Consider the following 19,284-nt stretch of genomic DNA (forward strand, 5'->3'; position numbering starts at 1 on the left):
CATAAATTTAATAAATAGGTGGATTATATAAAATATTAGAAGGTTGATGAAAGATATGGCAGAACAGAGTAACAGGGAGAAGTATTGTAGGGCTGAGCATAATGGGTATGTTGCCATTTTTTTTTTTTTTTTTGAGACAGAGTTTTGCTCTTGTCACCCAGGCTGGAGTGCAATGGCACAATCTCGGCTCACTGCAACCTCCACCTCCTGGGTTCAAGCGATTCTCCTGCCTCAGCCTCCCAAGTAGCTAGGATTACAGGTGCCTGCCACCATGCCTGGCTAATTTTTGTATTTTTAGTAGAGACGGGGCTTCACCATATTGGCCAGGCTTGTCTTGAACTCCTGACCTGAGGAGGTCCACCTGCCTCAGCCTCCCAAAGTGTTGGGATTACAGGCATGAGCCACTGTGCCCCTCCTGCCATATTATATAGATTGGTCAGAGTAGGCCTCATTGAGAAGATGAGATTTGAGCAAAAATATGGATAAAAGAATGAGTTAACAAATAAATCAATGTGATAGGATGTTCCAAGTAAAGAGTATAGCTAGAGAAAAATGTAAGGTAAAAAAAGCTAATGGGTATGAGGGATAGACACAAGGCCAGTTGGTAGCCTCTGAGCAAGCAAAGGAAATGTACTATAATAGTAAATGAATTCAGAGAAGTAGCACGTGGTAAGATTATGTCAAATCCTGAAGCCATTTTAAGGACTTTGGCTTTTCCTTTGAGTGAAATGGATGAGAGGTAAGTCATTGCTGGGTCTTTAGTGAAGGAACGTGGTTTTATGCTTTAAAATATTCACAATAGCTGCTATATTGAGAAAAGACTACAGGGAGACAAAGGTAGAAACAGAAGCCTGTAAGGAGGCTGCTTCAGCAGTAAAGCTAGCTGTAATATTACCTCGGACCCATAGGAGAGCATTGGCAGTGGTGATAAGTGCCCAGTTTCTGGATGTATTTTAGATAGCAGCAGGAGACAGACAAATCTTTAGGCAGATAGGGATGGTAAAACCCAACCTTCACACCAAAGACAGTTTAAAGCTGAAAACCCATCTACAAGTCTCAGATAAATCCACAGACCGGATTGGGAACCCCTCTTCCCATGTGAGGTGCTTTCCTCTGGTTGATCCCCAGCCTTCACCTATTTTACATATTCCTACCCTTCCCTAATTGGTTTTTTACACTGTTGCGCCCATCTTTCAGTGGTGCCTTTTTTTAGCCTTTTTGCGTCCTAACAAACCAATCAGCACATACGCCCCCATTCTGAGCCCATAAAAACGCTGGACTCAGTCAGAGCAGGGGATTGCCCACCTTCGGGTGGTGGGGGAGGAACTACCTGACTTTGGGTAAGGGGGCTGCCCAACTTGGGTCTCCCTCTTTGCTGAGAGCTGTTTCTTCACTCAATAAAACTCTTCGCCTTGCTCACCCACTGACTGTCAGTGTAACCTCATTCTCCTTGGATGTGGGACAAAAACTTGGGACCTGCCAAACAGTGAGTGTGAATAGAGCTGTAGCCCTGTAGCACTCCCTTCCCACTCACCAAGCAACAGGAAAAGTAGCTGCTTGGCTCCACATGCCCCCTTTAGTCAGGCTGTCGATGGTGGAACTAAAAGAGCTGTTAACACACCCCTATTCACCTGGAGTCTCCAAGTTTTCAGGCACCACCATGTCCCCTTCGTCTGGACATCGGAGTCACTTGTGACATGCCTGGTCCAGCCACAAGCCCCACATGGAGCCCGCACCTATGCCAGCAATTGGAACAGCCAGCTGGACCCCATGCTCACTCGCTCACACATCCCCTCACTCTGTGGGCTGAGTGCGCAGTCACAGTGGCCACAGGATCCAGGCCAGGTGGCAAGGCAAATGCAGCCCAACAGGCTGAATGGGCAGGGTACCTCCTGCCACAAGCCCAGGGTGAGCAAGGCCCAGGCAGGAGCATTGCCAGCCACAGAGGTCTCCAACTGGCAAAACGCACAGAAAAAAAAATCCTGTGTCATTTTGAAGGCAGTGTCTGTATTATTTCCTGAGGAATTGGATGTGGACTATGAAAAGGCCGAAGAAAACGGAATCAAATGTGACTCTCAGTTTCTTAGTCTGAGCAACAGAAAGGATGAAGTGCAGTGTGGAAGACTGAGACTATAGAAAGAGTTTGAGGTGGAGGGAGTCGAGGCATTGAATTTTCAACATGCTAAACCTGATATGTATATTAGAAAATCAAGTGGACATGCTGAATTGGCAATTGGAATATACATATCTGAAGTTCAGATGACAGATCTTTGCTAGAGATGTAAATAAATAAATGGGTAAGACAAATGGGTATCATTACAATATAGATGGAATTTAAAGCCACATGAGTAGATAACATTATCAAGAGAAGAAATGTAAATACAGACAAAAAGATGATCAAAGACTGACTACTTGGACCTTCCAAAATTAAGAGATTGAAAAGAAGAGAAACCAGTTCACAAGACTGAGGAGTAACCAATAAAATGAAATAGATTGCAGGATCCTGGAAGCCAAGTGATGAAAGTATAGCAAGAAGAAGAGAGTGTCGATTATACCAAATCCTACTGATTGATTCAATAAGATGAAGACTAAGAATTACCACAAATGTATGTTATTAAATAAATGGCATGTAGTCACAGAAGATATAGCATATTAATTGCTTCCAATTATTTGTTGCTTGGTATTAATTAAAATCATAAGAGAGAATTTGAAAGGGAGCCAGAACATATTGTGTAAAAATAAGTTATTTAGGCTAAGGGAAGAGTATGGTAACCAGACCTCAGAGTCAGAAATGCCACTGATATTTCATACACATTCTTCTCTAACAATCAGACCTTGGGCAATTCACTTAATATCTCTAATTTTTATCTCCAAAATATGAGGTGGGACTCCTAAGGTACCTGCACCTCAACATTTCCATGATTTGAAAATAACACCCATAGTCCTACCACTCAATAACATTATTCACTCCTTTATTTTAATACACAGATTTCAAAATAAGAATTGCATATGTGCAGTCTTAGTCTCTTGGTATTTTAAGCAAAGGAAATTGAGCAAGAAGAAATGTGACTGACAAACTCATGCCTATTTCCCATCAGTTGTTCACCTTTAGGGGACATACAACTTTTGAGTTATGATTAAACATTAAATGTTCCAGGGCTAAACATTTATGCAAAAATGGTAGCTTACTTATTTCTTTGTGAATAAATTGCACTTTCTCATATGCCTCTAGCTTTTTGTTATCAAGAAAAACAGCCCTAATATTTAATCTAAAATGGCAAATTTCATCTGTGTGATACTTTGAATAGTGAATGTGGGTGCACGTTCAATGTCATTCATACTTTTATTGGGTTAAGTATTTGACTCTCAGATTTCTGGCCATCCTCCTCCTTTCTTTCCAAGAAGGCAATTGGTAGAGAGATGTGTGTGTGTGGTTAATGAACTATCTTGGCAACAAGAAGGTCACCACTATGTCCTTAGATCAAGATATTGCCTGCATTTTGGCTGATCTTGACTATGGAATAGCAATTCTTGGCAATTCTGGACATTGAATATATGAGGTGTCAATGACCAGCATATGGGCATTTATCAGTGTTAGCTGCCAAGATAAGCCACTGATTTAATTTATGATCTTTTCTCTGTCTTACTTAGGTCAGAGCCAAACTGACCAGTTTGGTCAGAGAAACCTTTCATGATGATTTAGCCTCACCTTTACTCTCACGGGAGCTGAAGACTCCCCCAAAGGTCTAGCTGTGTCTCCCACATAGTTCAAATCAATGCGGTCTATCCTGTAGCCCTTGGCTGCTGGAACACTGTCCCTGCCATGGTCATAAACAACTCAGTCTGGCAAGCTTCCCCACAGGTTCTCAGCTAGATTGCAAGTTCCTCCATCAGGAACCGGTAAGAAATTTGGGATCCCATTCATACTATTTAGGGACTGAGGTTTATTCAAGGAAGTTGTGTTCAAGACCTCCCTGTGCCCTCTTGCTGTCTCACTGGATTCACTGCACTGTGGCTATTCCCAGTATCCTAAAAGATGACAGGACTAGGCACAGTGGCTCATGCCTGTAACCCCAACATTTTGAGAGGCTGAGACGGAAGAATCACTTGAGGCCAGGAGTTCAAGACCAGCCTTGTCAACATGGCGAGATCCTCTTTTTGAGAAAAAAAAAAATTAGCCACGCATAGTGGCACACGCCTGCAGTCCAAGCTACTCGGGAGGCTGAGGCAGGAGGATTGCTTGAGTCCAGGAGGTCAAGGTTACAGTGAACTATGATCATGCCACTGCATTCTAACCTGTGGAATGGAGCAAGGCCCTGTCTCAAAAAAAGAAAAATGGTAGAAGCAGAAGCTACTGTACTTTCAGTGTTCTCTGAACATAGTTGGAGCAAGGAGAAAGCCTCCCCTCTATATCTTGACCCAAAAGAAACAGTTAATTAGACTGATAACATGCCTCCCTACCTCCTTCTCCCCACTGGCCCTCATAACCCTCAGGAATCAATGGACCCTGCATTGGTTAGCACCCCTTCCCTCCTGTTTGAAATGATCAACTGGACCATGTCTGTTCTCTAAATGATAATGGAGTGAGAGTTAAACAGATTTACAAAATATTCTCACTGCACAAAGTCTGAACTTCATTACTATTTTGTTGTTGTATAAATCCTATTGTGCAAGTCAGAGACGGACTTTCTCTGCATTTTTGCTCTAACAATGTTAACACTCATTTCTAACACCCACTGCCATGGTCAGGCAGTGGATACTCAGTTTGATAAGGGAGAAGATACTGCACAGAGACTTGGAAAACTGAAAAATGCCTAAATGTCTTTCAAACATTACCAGTGCTGCAAAGAAAAGGTAAAATAAAGTAATGCACATTTTAAGACAAAACCTTATACACTATCTTCTAAAGTATTCACGAAATCAGGAAATGAACACTTACTCCAGATAATAAAAGAAGTTCCTTAGGAACAATCAGAATGTTTGGTGGTTCAAGGATTTCAGTCTCACTAATCCAATATGAGTTGCTGACTAAGAACATTTACATGGAAAACCTGTGCTTACTTTACAGGGGACCAGAGAGGAAGGATATACAGACCCTGTGATGGCTGCTCAGGATGCAATGGTAACTAGAATCAGTTCTCAGACTGACTGCAAAGAACCTTGGTTAAAATGGGCTGGAGTGGTTCTGATGCTACTTCTCTGCTGGCTAATGTTCCAGGTCCTATGGGAAGCCTGTCAGCAGAAGACGGGGGAGCACAAAACCATGCTGCAAATGATCCTGTGCAACAAGAGCTACCAGCAGCTGTGGCTGGGTAATTATTAACTGGGTTTCGTTCCAGCTACTGACCAATTATATAACAAAAAGAAGGTGGTTAACTGGAAACAAAAATGAAATATTACAAGGAAATAGCGGAAAGTCAGTTATCTCAAAGGTACTTATTTTGAATTTTGTTTATAAGATGTGCCTTATTTAATGACATTACTAAGGAATAAATATTTCCTTAATATTTTTTCCAATAACTTTCAAAAACTGAGCATTTAAAAAATAATCTCTGTATTTGATGGAGTACTTATTCAAATATATTAGCTGTTTCCTATTAGGTATATTATATGTTGTCTTGCAAAATGCATAGTAAATATAGTTTAACCAGTCAATACTGCATCAAGGCCATTAGTATTGATGTCATGATTTCTGCAATATCGACGGAATCTTATTGGTCTTAGAGGGTGCACTCATGTTAGTTTGCCCTTTGTTTGACATTCCCTAAACTACAGTGTCTTTTTCTTTTATTAAAAAAAAATTTGTTTTTTTCTATATAAAGTACGCAAATGGCTGAAAATTTTCAACAGATGGCCTACCCTACCCCAATCCCACATCTAGACTTTACAAGTCAATAAGAGACATTACTTGTCTTAATGATAATCATAATAATAATAATGAAAAGACATCTTCTTGCTTCTAATTTTCAGTAAGAATGGATGAGAACTAAAGTTGCCTGGGGTAGTCAGATAACTAAGTTTGTGAAATAAAGAATCTTAATTTAACACAATTCTAAATTAGTAAACCCTAGTCTACACCCAAAAAGTTGATTTCATATTTCTCAGAATATTCTTTATAGATACTTTGACTGCTATTTTAATCATCACAGAGAGGACTTTTACACTTAATTCTCATATTTAAGCTCTAGTAGGAAGTTTGCTGCTGACATAAGCCTATTATATATGTCCTAAATAACTGGTCCATAAATAATGGCTTGTTGTGTGCTTCCTCTCAATTTAAATCAGCAGTGAGTTAGTGGGTCCCACTGGAGGTGGCATTTGTTCCCCAGGAGAAGAGAATAATAACAGGTCTTTGAAGTTCAAGATTTATGCTGACTCTACTAAGAGTATTTATATTTGTTTCAATGGTATTTATAGCAAACAGAATTGATAGCAGTAGTACTTTTAATTATTTTATGGAAAATATGGATTTTTACTGTGTGTAACAATCTAATATTTGTATTATAAATTTATAATATTTTCAAAATCTCCTTTGAATTACATAAATTTGTTAAAGTTTTCCAGGAATTTCAAAATATTTCTGGGCAAGATATGGTAGATGCCATTAATGAATGTTATGATGGATACTTTCAGGAGCTGCTGGTTGCAATTGGTAAGTAATAAATTATTTGAAGCACAGCAGACATTTTATTTCTCTATAAATGCTGAGTGGCTCTGATTGAACTAAAGATGCATGAGTAAGCTCTTGATCGAGTCATTTTCCCTTGAATTTTATTATTTAAAAGGACATTAACTCCATAGGGGAAGAGTACATCAGCTACTGATAAAATGCACTAAACTGGCAACCTGATAACTTTAACGAACTGATACCCTTCCCTAATAGCTAGTTCAACTTTCATACCAGAAAACACATCATTCTCAGATATTTTCTCTTTGAATTGGCTTCTCACACTGTTCAATCCATTTTATCTTTACTGACTTCCATTCCCTTGTCCAAGAGCCGATAAATACTTAACAGTATGGTTTTCTTCTCTTTAGGAGGAAAAGGATATTTTAGTGACCATTACTAATAAATTTTGGTTTAGGAGTAAATCCTACCATAAAAGAGATTTACCAAGTAGTGATTTTCCTCAGGCTATTGTGATAGTGGCACACCTCTTGCTCCTTCCTAAGTAAGAAATGATATCCCTCCATAGATGACAAAATGGGGCGAGTTATCCCGAAAAACTGCAATAGAACTACCTGTGCAATAGAATTACCTTTGTCTTGTACTGTGCTGGTGAGTTGACAGCACACATTTCAGGGACGACCAAAGGGGGTCATTATGAAATATCTCCATCGAAGGCATAGTCAAGTAATCACTTAGATACTAGTTGAATAAATGAATATTGTGATTTTCCATCCTTGAATGGCAGAGGCATACATGGGCGTGAGAGCTGACAGATAAAGGAATTTTTGTAGCTTATCTAGTAAAGAAGTCTCAAGCTAGGGTTCCATGAAAACAGTTTCATGAAACCCCTAAAATAGTATGCAATAGATGACTATTAATAACTGTGTATTTTTTCTGAAAATGTTACATTTATTCCAGAAAATTCTCTACAAAATTTAATAACCATATATTACATCAAAATCCTTCATTTTATAAACAATGCCTAAGGAAACTAAGTAACTGCCTCCAAGCCTATCAGCTGATTAGCAACAAAGTTATGACTAAAATTCATAATATACGAATCTCAAGATAGCTTTCTTTCCACTATAGACCCCTGCCACAAAGCAGTGGGCATAAGAGAGGAAGTGGTGGACATTAGAAATGGCAGAAAACATTTCAACTGATTTATTCACTCAGCAGACATTTATTCAGCACCTACTGTTCTAGACACTGACTTAGGCACTGCAGATAGAACAATGAAACAACAAAAACAGCAAAAGTTCACTGCCTTCAAGGAACTTTTAAGGAGTAGTGACTCAAGAGTGATTATGAAGGTTTCGTGTATTAAAAATGAAAGAAAAGATGAGGGTATAATCTCACAATCTAAAATAATTACTTAAACTACCAGGGAAATACTGTTATGATTATTTCATTCTGGCTAGAAATTATAGCCTCTCATACATTACCTATTCATGTATTAATTTGTTAACCTCTTCAGATAAACACTACTGAATGTTTATGATCATCAACTGACTTCCAGCAAGGTAGCTGTTGACCAGGCTCTAGGCTGTCCTACCACCTTAGCAGTTTTTATTAGATAACTTCTAGAACTGGTCTAGACCAGTTGTGGTCCATAGTTTCCCCTTAAGAGATTTCAGGTCTACTCACAAATCTATAAGTTACTAAAAATAGCATTCAAATAGGTGAACAGATTACATAGGAGCTATATAAAATTGAATCCTACAATAATAATAATAATCTATAATAGTGTTAATAACCTAGGTCTCTTTGAAGCTCTATTAATTTAGTTTTCAGATAAAGATGATGAAGTTTTCACTTTGGGAGGCAGAGGCAGGCGGATCGTGAGGTCAGGAGATCGAGACCATCCTGGCTAACACAGTGAAACCCCGCCTCTACTAAAAATACAAAAAGTTAGCCGGGCGTGGTGGCAGGCGCCTGTAGTCCCAGCTACTCGGGAGGCTGAGGCAGGAGAATGGCGTGAACCCGGGAGGCGGAGCTTGCAGTGAGCCGAGATTACGCCACTGGACTCCAGCCTGGGCGACAGAGCGAGACTCCGTCTCAAAAAAAAAAAAAAAAAAAAAAAAGAAGATGATAAAGTTTTCTTCATTAGGCTACATGAAGGAACTAACAAGAGTTCCAACAGATAGAAATAGACCAAGTGAAAATCTGCATGACTCATTATAATGTTGTTGCTTTATATCTTTTTCCTGTGGCTTATAGTGTTACCATTATTCTAAGTGTTGACCTTACAATACAATGCAAGAATTGTAACAGGAAAAGTGTTATTGTTTCTCAAATTCTGACGAAAATATATGTTTTCACTCTCAATGTTTCTTCTTCTCTCTCTGATTTCTCCTAGTTCTCTGTGTTCGAGACAAACCAGCCTATTTTGCTTATAGATTATATAGTGCAATTCATGTAAGTAAGACTCATATATTTTTAAAATTTCTCCAGAAATTGTGTCTGTTTTCTCAAAGGATTAATTTTACTTCCATCATTTAAATGTTCATTACCATTTTTGAACTTGTATGTACAAAGAAAATACACCCAAGTGAAAAAAACTGGTTTAGACACCAAAAATAAGACATATCAGATAAAAATAATGTTCTGCTTTCTGTATCAAATTTAGGGAACCATATTTGGGGTGTATCTCCCTGTGCACTTTAGAGATTATTTAATATCTGCAGAAACTGGTAAATTCAAATGTTTTTGTATGCTTCCAAAGACCCCCACATCAGACTTATGCAAGTACAAAACATATGGCATTAAGCAGAAAATGTCAAAATATTACAAACTCTCAGCAAGCAATTGCCACGTTCGTGAAGTTTCAATACACGAAATTATGTCAATGGATATTTTTAAACTTTGTACTATTTTCAAAAAGTATTTAAAGTGATAACTAGAAAACCATAAACTCTAAATCTATTTTTGTAATTAAATGGGAATGTTTTTCATACTTCAGTGTGTTATTCAGTCACACATACTTTGGAGCATTCTTTTTTTTTTTTTTTTTTTTGAGATGGAGTCTTGCTCTGTCACCCAGGCTGGAGTGCAGTGGCGCGATCTTGGCTCACTGCAAGCTCCGCCTCCCGGGTTCACGCCATTCTCCTGCCTCAGCCTCCCAAGTAGCTGGGACTACAGGTGCCCACCACCACACCAGGCTAATCTTGTTTTGTATTTTTAGTAGAGATGGGGTTTCACTGTGTTAGCCAGGATGGTCTCGATCTCCTGACTTCGTGATCCGCCCGCCTCGGCCTCCCAAAGTGCTGGGATTACAGGCGTGAGCCACCGCGCCCGGCCTGGAGCGTTCATTTTTTAAAAAACAAACACTTAAGTGCATCACATAATGCACTCCTTATCCATATCTACATGAAACAAAAAAAGAAAGTCTCGGCCGCACGCAGTGGCTCATGCCTGTAATCCCAGCACTTTGGGAGGCCGAGGCGGGTGGATCACGAGGTCAGGAGATCTAGACTGTCCTGGCTAACACGGTAAAACCCCGTCTCTACTAAAAATACAAAAAATTAGCCGGGCGTGGTTGCAGGCGTCTGTAGTTCTAGCTACTCGGGAGGCTGAGGCAGGAGAATGGCCTGAACCCCGGAGGCGGAGCTTGCGTGAGCCGAGATCGCGCCACTGCACTCCGGCCTGGGCGACAGAGCAAGACTCCGTCTCAAAAAAAAAAAAAAAAAAAAAAAGAAAGTCTCATACAGATAATTATACACGTGTCGTAGCCTTGAAAACTCAAAGAAAATGATTAAAAATAATCCAATAATACAGTAATTTTAATCATCAGTTTTATCCTCAAAGTAAATTTAACAGATATACTTCTTAAAAGTAGCCAGCATGCTGGGAAAATATGTTAATAGTCAGGAGTATGTCATTATATATCTTCTGCAGTGTATTTTCTCATTTATGCAAAGGAAGAACCTGGATAACCCCAGAACACAAAAGGAAGATCAATGCTCACAGTCTTGCTTCTCTCCTATTCTATTTTCTAGGAGAAACAGTTGATTTGGTTAAACATTTATTTGAAATAGTGTATTTGGAAATGCTATAGGATGATTTCAATTGTTTCTTTCTCAAAGAACCAACCACTACAACAACAGTATGAAGCTTCACTTGTGAATGATTATGGGAAAATAACCACAATTACCTTGATTCCAATTATGCACAAATTCAAGGCTACTTATTCTAATAGTACATGAAAACTGTATTTTTGCTGTGTATGTGTTATAAGGCAAAAGGAAGATATGCGTATTCACAAATGGTTTGTAGGTACAGAGAAGGATTGTATATTCAAGTAATGAAATTTTTGATACTTGAAGACCTCAAATGTCAAATGTTTGTCAAAAAGCTGCTTTAATCACCCCTGAACCAAAGATATATTCTGTGTTCTCCTCCAGTGAACTCTAAAGTGAACGATCTACATTTTAAATTTGAGTACTTGTTAGATCATTCATTTTAACCACCTCAAATTATGAAAAGTTTATTAGTAATATACATTCAAAACATTGTCTTCAAAAATCAGATTCTGTTTTCTGGCCACTAGATGTCACGATTACTCTGTTTGGAAAGACAATTTGAAACTGATTTGTTAGGGTGCAGTATTTCTGGGGCTAGCATACAGACATTGATTTTGTATTTTTCTGCATTTGAATTTAAATCGGCAAATATTTGAATCACCTAGAATTCTAATTTTTTATAATTTCTCAATGATGACAAGAAAATAAAATTAAAATGTTACTGCTGTCTTAGACAAATCAATGTCCATCTGACAGAGCTGAGAATGTCTTCCCCTCCAAGGAAGAATTCTTACCAGGAAGGACCACAGGATCAGATTTGCAGTTTATAATGCAGTGTAAGTGGGACAGTGTGAAGGTTAACAAGGCTAGAAAGGGGGAGCAACTATTGCAGAATCAGGGTGAAATGATAAGGGTCAGAGTCAAGGTCGTGGCACTGGAATAGACAGCACAAGGCATTCAGAAAATAGAAGAGAATAATTCACTGTCAGCATGCGGTAAGGGAGAGGGAGAAGTGACAGAAATGACTCAGGATCTGAGCCACAGCCTGTGTGGCCAGTGATGCCAGTGTTGGAAGAACTCAGGAAGAAGAGAAAATGACTACAGAAAAGGGGTGTGTCCACTTGGGACAGACTGACTTTTAGGACGCTGTCTTCTCATTTCTCCCACTTTTCTGTATCTTTTAGGACTTTGGTTTCCATAATAAAACTGTAATCAGGATTCTCATTGCCAGAAGTGAAATAGACCTGCTGACCATAAGGAAACGATACAAAGAGCGATATGGAAAATCCCTATTTCATGATATCAGAGTAAGTTTCCGACACATGATTTATTTGGACCCACTTTTTCTCCTTTTTGAAACTGAGATAAAAGCTCTCATTCAAATAACTTCATGGCAGACTCTAAAAAGTTAACTATTCAGACAGGGATAACCTAGTTTTTTTCCTCTACACAGTCTTTAGAACATCGGCAGGTGCTAACTTAGAAAACCCTTTACCTCAGCTGGGCGTGGTGGCTAATGCCTGTAATCCCAGCACTTTGGGAGGCTGAGGCAGGCAGATCACGAGGTCAGGAGATCCAGACCAACCTGGCTAACACGGTGAAACCCCGTCTCTACTAAAAATACAAAAAATTAGCCGGGTGTGGTGGCACACGCCTGTAGTCCCAGCTACCTGGGAGGCTGAGGCAGGAGAATCGCTTGAACCCGGGAGGTGGAGCTTGCAGTGAGCTGAGATTGCGCCACTGCACTCCAGCCTGGGCAACAGAGTGAGACTCCATCTCAAAAAAAGAAAAAGAAAAAAAAAAGAGAACCCTTTACCTCAGCGACAGAACTTATTCCTCTTTGATGTGTTTTACCCAGAAGCATTGATGCAGTCATGCAAAATATTCATTCTCTATAATTGTGCTTAAAGAGCTAAATTCTGAAGTATGATCAGGCTCAGGAAAAATATATATTGCAAAAGGCTGCATTACTTTTGAAGAGGTTTCTTAAATCAGTTGAGCTGTCCTCTCATATTGTCATAGAAGGCAGGGCAGTCAGTCAAATATCATAAACTGCTAATTCGGAGGGACTTAATGTTCCTAGCTATATACAACTCTACATATCCTTATCCCTTTAGCCCTTGAAGGGCAAAGGAGCAATGATTCAGTACTGAACAAGCCAGTTTTTTCATTCTGATACTTTTAAACTTCATGCATTTTGATACAACCTAACAAAGAATCCTCAGAATATATAGGACCATTTACTAACTGAGAGCCTAGTGGAAAATAAAAATGCTTGGCACCGTGTTCAAAAAAGTTTCAAGAATTTCAGGATGGTGAGAGCAGAGCATTAAACCAAGCCAAGCACAGGGACATAAGAATAGAACTGAACTTATATTTTGTGCAGAACTAAAAGCTATTACCTTGTTCACGTTGTTTTCATCTGAAATTTGTAATTCCAAGAAGCAGTGTTTTAGTTTATTGAAAGAGTAATCTAGAAGCAATCTAAAGCCCAAGAGATCACATAATACAGAAGACTTTGTAGGCCTCTGGAGAGCTGAAATGGTTTCTAAGAGGAAGAGTTGATGGAGCAGTTAAGAGAAATCTTATTCCTTCATCTTTGATAAAACTCTCCTACAGCCACTTTCAAAACTCTAAACTCTTTTAGTGATGAGAAATGCATGGCATAATTCATTTTCTAAATGAATAAATTAGTTCTTAGGCACTTATTATAATTAATAACAACCGCCTCAAAGTCTGCTAATATGAAAATGTAATTAATGCAACTTTGCTATGTACATTTAAAGGACTGAATTATCATTACATGACTTTGTGCCAAAGCACCTTAATATGAAAGTTGATACTTAACAAAGAAACATTTTATAATATTTATTTATTACTATCATTGATTTTGGAAAATATAGAAATTATAGAAGACCATTACAAGAAAATTAAAACCTCCCTAATTTTCTACAGAAAATCATTAATAAACTTTTATTCTGCTATGGTGTGCATGTTTGTGTCTCCTGAAAATGTATCTGCTGAAATTCTAACCCCAAAGTGATGATACTAGGAGGTGGGGTCTTTGTGAGGTGATTAGGTCATGAAGGTGGAGCCCATGAATGGGATTAATGTCCTTATAAAATAGGCCAAAGAGAACACCTTTTTCCCTTCTGCCATGTGAGCTTAGAATGAGAAGAAGGCTGTCTACGAGACACAGGCACTCAGCAGGCACCACATCTGCTTGATCTTGGCCTTGCCAGCCTCTAGAGCTGTTAGAAATAAATTCCTATTGTTTATAAGTCACCCAGTTTATGGTACTTTTGTCACAGCTGCCTGAACACACTAAGACAGGTACTTTCAGTCATTTTCTAAAACTATATAAATAATAATATGTTTTGCTATGTAAAAGAGTATTTTTATTGAATCATGGTATTCTGCTGTATAAGCTATAAAGTACACAAACTACCTCACATTATTATACATTGCTTCTCAGTTTTTCACTATTATACATAATATTATGGTGTATATATTTTTAGCACAAAACTTTGTGCTTATCAATGATTGATAATAACTTTCTTAATATATATTTCTTGAGGTAGAATTACTACATTAATAATTATAAATATTTTTAAATCTTTTGAGACATATGAATTTGTTCTCCACATTCTACATTAATTTATAACAATAATAATAATAACATTAGGGTACGTCTTCCTAAAGTTGAGGAGAATATTTAATTCTAAGGCAAGTTATTGTTCTTATAAATACACATTCAGGTTCAACCAACTTTATATAAACCACATACTACTGACTGTAACCAGAGCATTATTCTTCAACAACTTTCAGTGGGAATAGTACTTAGGGCATGTTAAATCTTTAGATGAGAAAAGTAAATAAGTTTAGAAAGGCTAATGGTCCATGGCTCTTTCATAGTGCAGTCCAGAGGAATTATGCTTCCTTTTTAGAACTATTATGATATTTTATTTCAAATATATTATATTTTTCTTTTCAGAATTTTGCTTCAGGGCATTATAAGAAAGCACTGCTTGCCATCTGTGCTGGTGATGCTGAGGACTACTAAAATGAAGAGGACTTGGAGTACTGTGCATTCCTCTTTCTAGACACTTCCAAATAGAGATGTTCTCACAAATTTGTACTGTTCATGGCACTATTAACAAAACTATACAATCATATTTTCTCTTCTATCTTTGAAATTATTCTAAGCCAAAGAAAACTATGAATGAAAGTATATGATACTGAATTTGCCTACTATCTAATCAGCAATTAAATAAATTGTGCATGATGGAATAATAGAAAAATTGCATTGGAATAGATTTTATTTAAATGTGAACCATCAACAACCTACAACAAGAGAGTCTGCTCAAGGCTGTCTTTATCATGATTTGAAAGACCAAGGAAAATGCAGTGTGACCATCCTAGTTTGGGGAATTTTTGAGACTCCTATACAATTACAATAAAGCTAGCGTGATCATCTACAGCAGGCTTTAAAAATAAGTAAAGATGTAAACCAGCAAAATGCGGCCGGGCATGGTGGCTCATGCCTATAATCTCAGCACTTCGGGAGGCCAAGGCAGGCAGATCACTAGGTCAGGAGTTCGAGACCAGCCTGACCAACATGGTGAAACCCTGTCTCTACTAAAAATACAAAAATTAGCTGGGCATAGTGGCAGGTGGTGTAATCCCAGTTACTCAGGAGGCTGAGGCAGAAGAATCGCTTGAACACAGGAGATAGAGGTTGTGGTGAGCCGAGATCGCACCACTGCACTCCAGCCTGGACGACACAGCAAGACTCTGTCTCAAAAAAAAAAAAAAGATATAAACCAGTAAAATGCAGCCAGATATATGCTTGCCTGGATTAGACGTATAAGAGATTTGGGTGTAAAAATACTGTGTGTGGCCAGGCGCGGTGGCTCACGCCTGTAATCCAACACTTTGGGAGGCTGAGGCGGGTGGATCACGAGGTCAGGAGATTGAGACCACGGTGAAACTCCGTCTCTACTAAAAATACAAAAAATTAGCCGGGCACGGTGGTGGGCACCTATAGTCCCAGCTACTTGAGAGGCTGAGGCAGGAGAATGGTGTGAACCGGAGAGGTGGAGCCTAGATCATGCCACTGCACTCCAGCCTGGGAGACAGAGCAAGACTCCGTCTCAAAAAAAATATATATATATAAAGATATATATATATATATATATATATATAGTGTGTGTGTGTGTGCGCGCGTGCATGTGTGTGTGTTTGACTTCCAGCTATTCTTTGTGACAGTACTTAACCAACTACTTGCCCAAGCTATGTGAAAAAGCCATTTCTCTCTGTTTTTATCTTCACCTTTTAACAGCAGCCTCAACGACTTTTGGAAGTTATGATATGCTTTTTTTGTGCCATCAGTAGAGCATGGTCTCTTCTGTCTCTCAAGGTTCAGAAAGTTAGGAGTGACAAAGAAAAAATACTCACGAGATCAGATTTGGGGAATAACCTAAACTGATGCCACAATCTAGCCAGGACTGAAACCAGAGGCAGGATGGGTGAGTGTAACCTGGAACCAAAAGGAAGAAAATTCTCATCCTGAAAACACATGAAAGTGTAAAATTCACTAGTAAAGCAAACACACAAATGAGGAAGAGAAAGGAGTCACATGGTACCACCACTGAAAAACACCAAACCATAAGAAGAAACAGAGGAAAAAAAAAGAAGCAAAGAATATACAAAACAACCAGTAAATAACTAACAATATGATAGGAACAAAACCTCATATATCAGTAATAACCTTGAATAAAAACAGATTACATTCTCCACTTAAAAGATATACACTAGCTGAAAGGCTAAAAACAGATCCAACTATATGCTGCCTACAAGAAATGCACTTCACCTATGAAGACACATATAGACTGAAAATAAAACTATGGAAAAGATATTTCAAGCAAACAGAAACCCAAAGCAAGCAGGAGTAGCTATATTTATAGTACATAAAATAGACTTTATGTCAAAAAGTAAAAAAAAGACTACATAAGTCATTTCATAATAATAAAAGAACCAATCCAGTGAAAGGAAATAACAATTCTAAATATATATGTACCCAACATTAGAGCATCCAGATTCAGAGAATAAATACTACCAGATCTAAACAGAGAGATGAACTCCAATACAATAATATTGCAAGAATTCAACACCCCACCTTTAGCATTAGGCAGATCATTGAGAAATTAACAAAGAAATATTGTATTTAAACTGCACTTTAGGGTTGGGCATGGTGGTTCATACCAGTAGTCTCAGCTACTTGGGAGGCTAAGGTGGGAGGATTGCTTGAGCCCAGGAGGTTGAGACTGCAGTGAACTGTGATAATGCCACTGCAGTCCAACCTGGGCAACAGAGTGAGACCCTGTCTCAAAAAATAAATAAATAAGTAAACGGCTCTTTATACCAAATAGACCTAACGGACACTTATAGAACATTTTCTATAACAACTACAGAAGACACATTCTTCTTATCAGCACATGCAACATTCCCCAGAAAGGACTATATATTAGACCATAAAACAGTCCCATTGAATTTTTAAAAACTCAAAGTCATATCAAGCATCTTTTCAGACTACAATGAAATAAAACTAAAAATCCATAACAAGAGGAACTTTGGAATGTATATACAAATAGGTAGAAATCAAACAACATGTTGCTAGATGAACATCAGATCAGTAAAAAAAATGAAGATGGAAATCAGAAAGTTTCTTGGACAAATGAAAATGGAAACACAACATACCAAAACCTGTGTAATACAGTAAAAGCAGTGCTAAGAAGGAAGTTTATAGCAATAAATAACTACATAAAGAAATATTTCAAATAAAATCTGACAATGCACTTCAAGGAACTAGAGGATCAAAAACAAACAATACCCGAAATTAGCAGAAGAAAAGAAAAATAAAGATTACAGCAGAACTAAATGAAGTTGAGACTAAAAAAATCAATACAAAGGATCACCAAAATGAAGAAATGGTTCTTCTAGAAAAGAATCAAAATTGATAAACTTCTAGCTAGACTAACCAAGAAGAGAAACACAAATAAACAAAAACAGAAATGAAAATGGAGGCATTAAAACTGATATCACAGAAATATAGAAGATAATCAAAGACTATTATGAACAACTGTATGCTAACAACCTGCAAAACCTAGGAGAAATGAATAAATTCGTGCAAACATAAAACCTATCAAGATTGAATCAGAAAGAAATAGAAAACAAGAAAAGACCAATAATGAATAGTAATTAGAATTGGTAATAAAATGTCTTCCAACAAAGAAAAGACCAGGACCAAATAGATTCTCTGCTGAATTCTGTCAAATGTATAATGAAGAACTTATATCAATCCTCCACAAACTATTCCAAAAGACTGAAGAGGAGGGAATTCTCCCTAACTCATTTAACAAGGCCAGCATTACCAAATGCTGATACCAAAACCAGACAAGGAAAACTACAGGCCAATATACCTGATGAACACAGATGCAAAAATCCTAAAGAAAATACTGGCAAATTAAATCCAATAGCACATCAAAAGGATAATACATCACAAACAAGTGGGACTTATTCCAGGGGTACTATGATGGGTTGACATATGCAGATGAATAAATATGATGATAAATCACATCAACAGAATGAAGGACAAGAAACGTGATTATCTCAATAGATGCAGAAAAAGTATTTGATAAAATCCAACACTCCCTCATGATAAAAACAGTCAACAAACTAGGTATACAAGGAACATATAACAAAATAATAAAGGTCATTTATTACAAACGCACAGCTAACATCATACTGAATGGAGAAATATGGAAAGCATTTCATCCAGGAACTGGAACAAGACAAGGATGTCTGCTTGCATCACTCCTATTCAACATGTTACTGGAAACCTTAGCCAGATTAGTCAGTTAAGAAAAAGAAATAAAATGCATCCAAATTGGGGAAAAGGAAGTCAAATTGTCCCTCTCTGCAGATAACAGAATTTTATATTATTTAAAAAAAAGAAAAAAAAACAAAAGACTCCACAAAAAACTCCTAGAACTGATAAGCATATGCAGTAAAGTTTCAGGATACAAAATCATAACACAAAAATCAGTCACATGCCTATACACCAATAACGAAATAGCCCAAAGAGAAATCAAGAACTAAATCCTATTTACAACAGCTACCAAAAAAAATGCCTAGGAATAAATTTAATGAAGGAAGTGAAAGATTTCTACTAGGAAAACTACAAAACACTGATGAAAAAATTAAAGAGGACAAATGGAAAGATACTATGTGCTCATGGATCAGAAGAATTAATATCATCAAAATGATTATGTAACCCAAAGCAATCTACAGATTCAATTCAATCCCTATCAAAACACCAATGTCAGTTTTCACAAAAATAGAAAAAATTAGCCTGACACTTGTATTAATCAAAAAAGAGCCAGAAAAGCTAAAGCAATCCTGAGCAAAAAACAAAGCCAGAGACATCACAATACCTGATTTCCCAACATATTACAAGCCTATAGTAACCAAAACAACATTGTATTAATGGAAAAATAGACAGATAGACCAAAGAAACAGAATAGAGACTCA

General features: G+C 37.7%; 2 protein-coding genes across 5 annotated transcripts in view; one reads left to right on the forward strand and one right to left on the reverse strand.

Moving 5' to 3' along the window:
• Positions 1-15,855, forward strand: part of ANXA10 (annexin A10) — a 114,636-nt gene extending 98,781 nt beyond the window's left edge. For both annotated transcript variants that reach the window (XM_003821800.5, XM_055111990.2), the window contains exons 9-14: positions 5,069-5,122; positions 5,219-5,312; positions 6,557-6,652; positions 9,030-9,088; positions 11,877-11,999; positions 14,687-15,855. In XM_003821800.5, coding sequence (XP_003821848.3) covers positions 5,069-5,122; positions 5,219-5,312; positions 6,557-6,652; positions 9,030-9,088; positions 11,877-11,999; positions 14,687-14,755 — 495 coding nt within the window. In that variant the 3' untranslated portion in view covers positions 14,756-15,855. The remainder of the gene's footprint in view (positions 1-5,068; positions 5,123-5,218; positions 5,313-6,556; positions 6,653-9,029; positions 9,089-11,876; positions 12,000-14,686) is intronic.
• DDX60 (DExD/H-box helicase 60) overlaps positions 1-19,284 on the reverse strand; it is a 157,219-nt gene that overhangs the window by 9,886 nt on the left and 128,049 nt on the right. The window lies entirely within an intron of this gene.

Source organism: Pan paniscus, chromosome 3, assembly GCF_029289425.2.
Source record: "Pan paniscus chromosome 3, NHGRI_mPanPan1-v2.0_pri, whole genome shotgun sequence".
Taxonomy (NCBI): domain Eukaryota; kingdom Metazoa; phylum Chordata; class Mammalia; order Primates; family Hominidae; genus Pan; species Pan paniscus.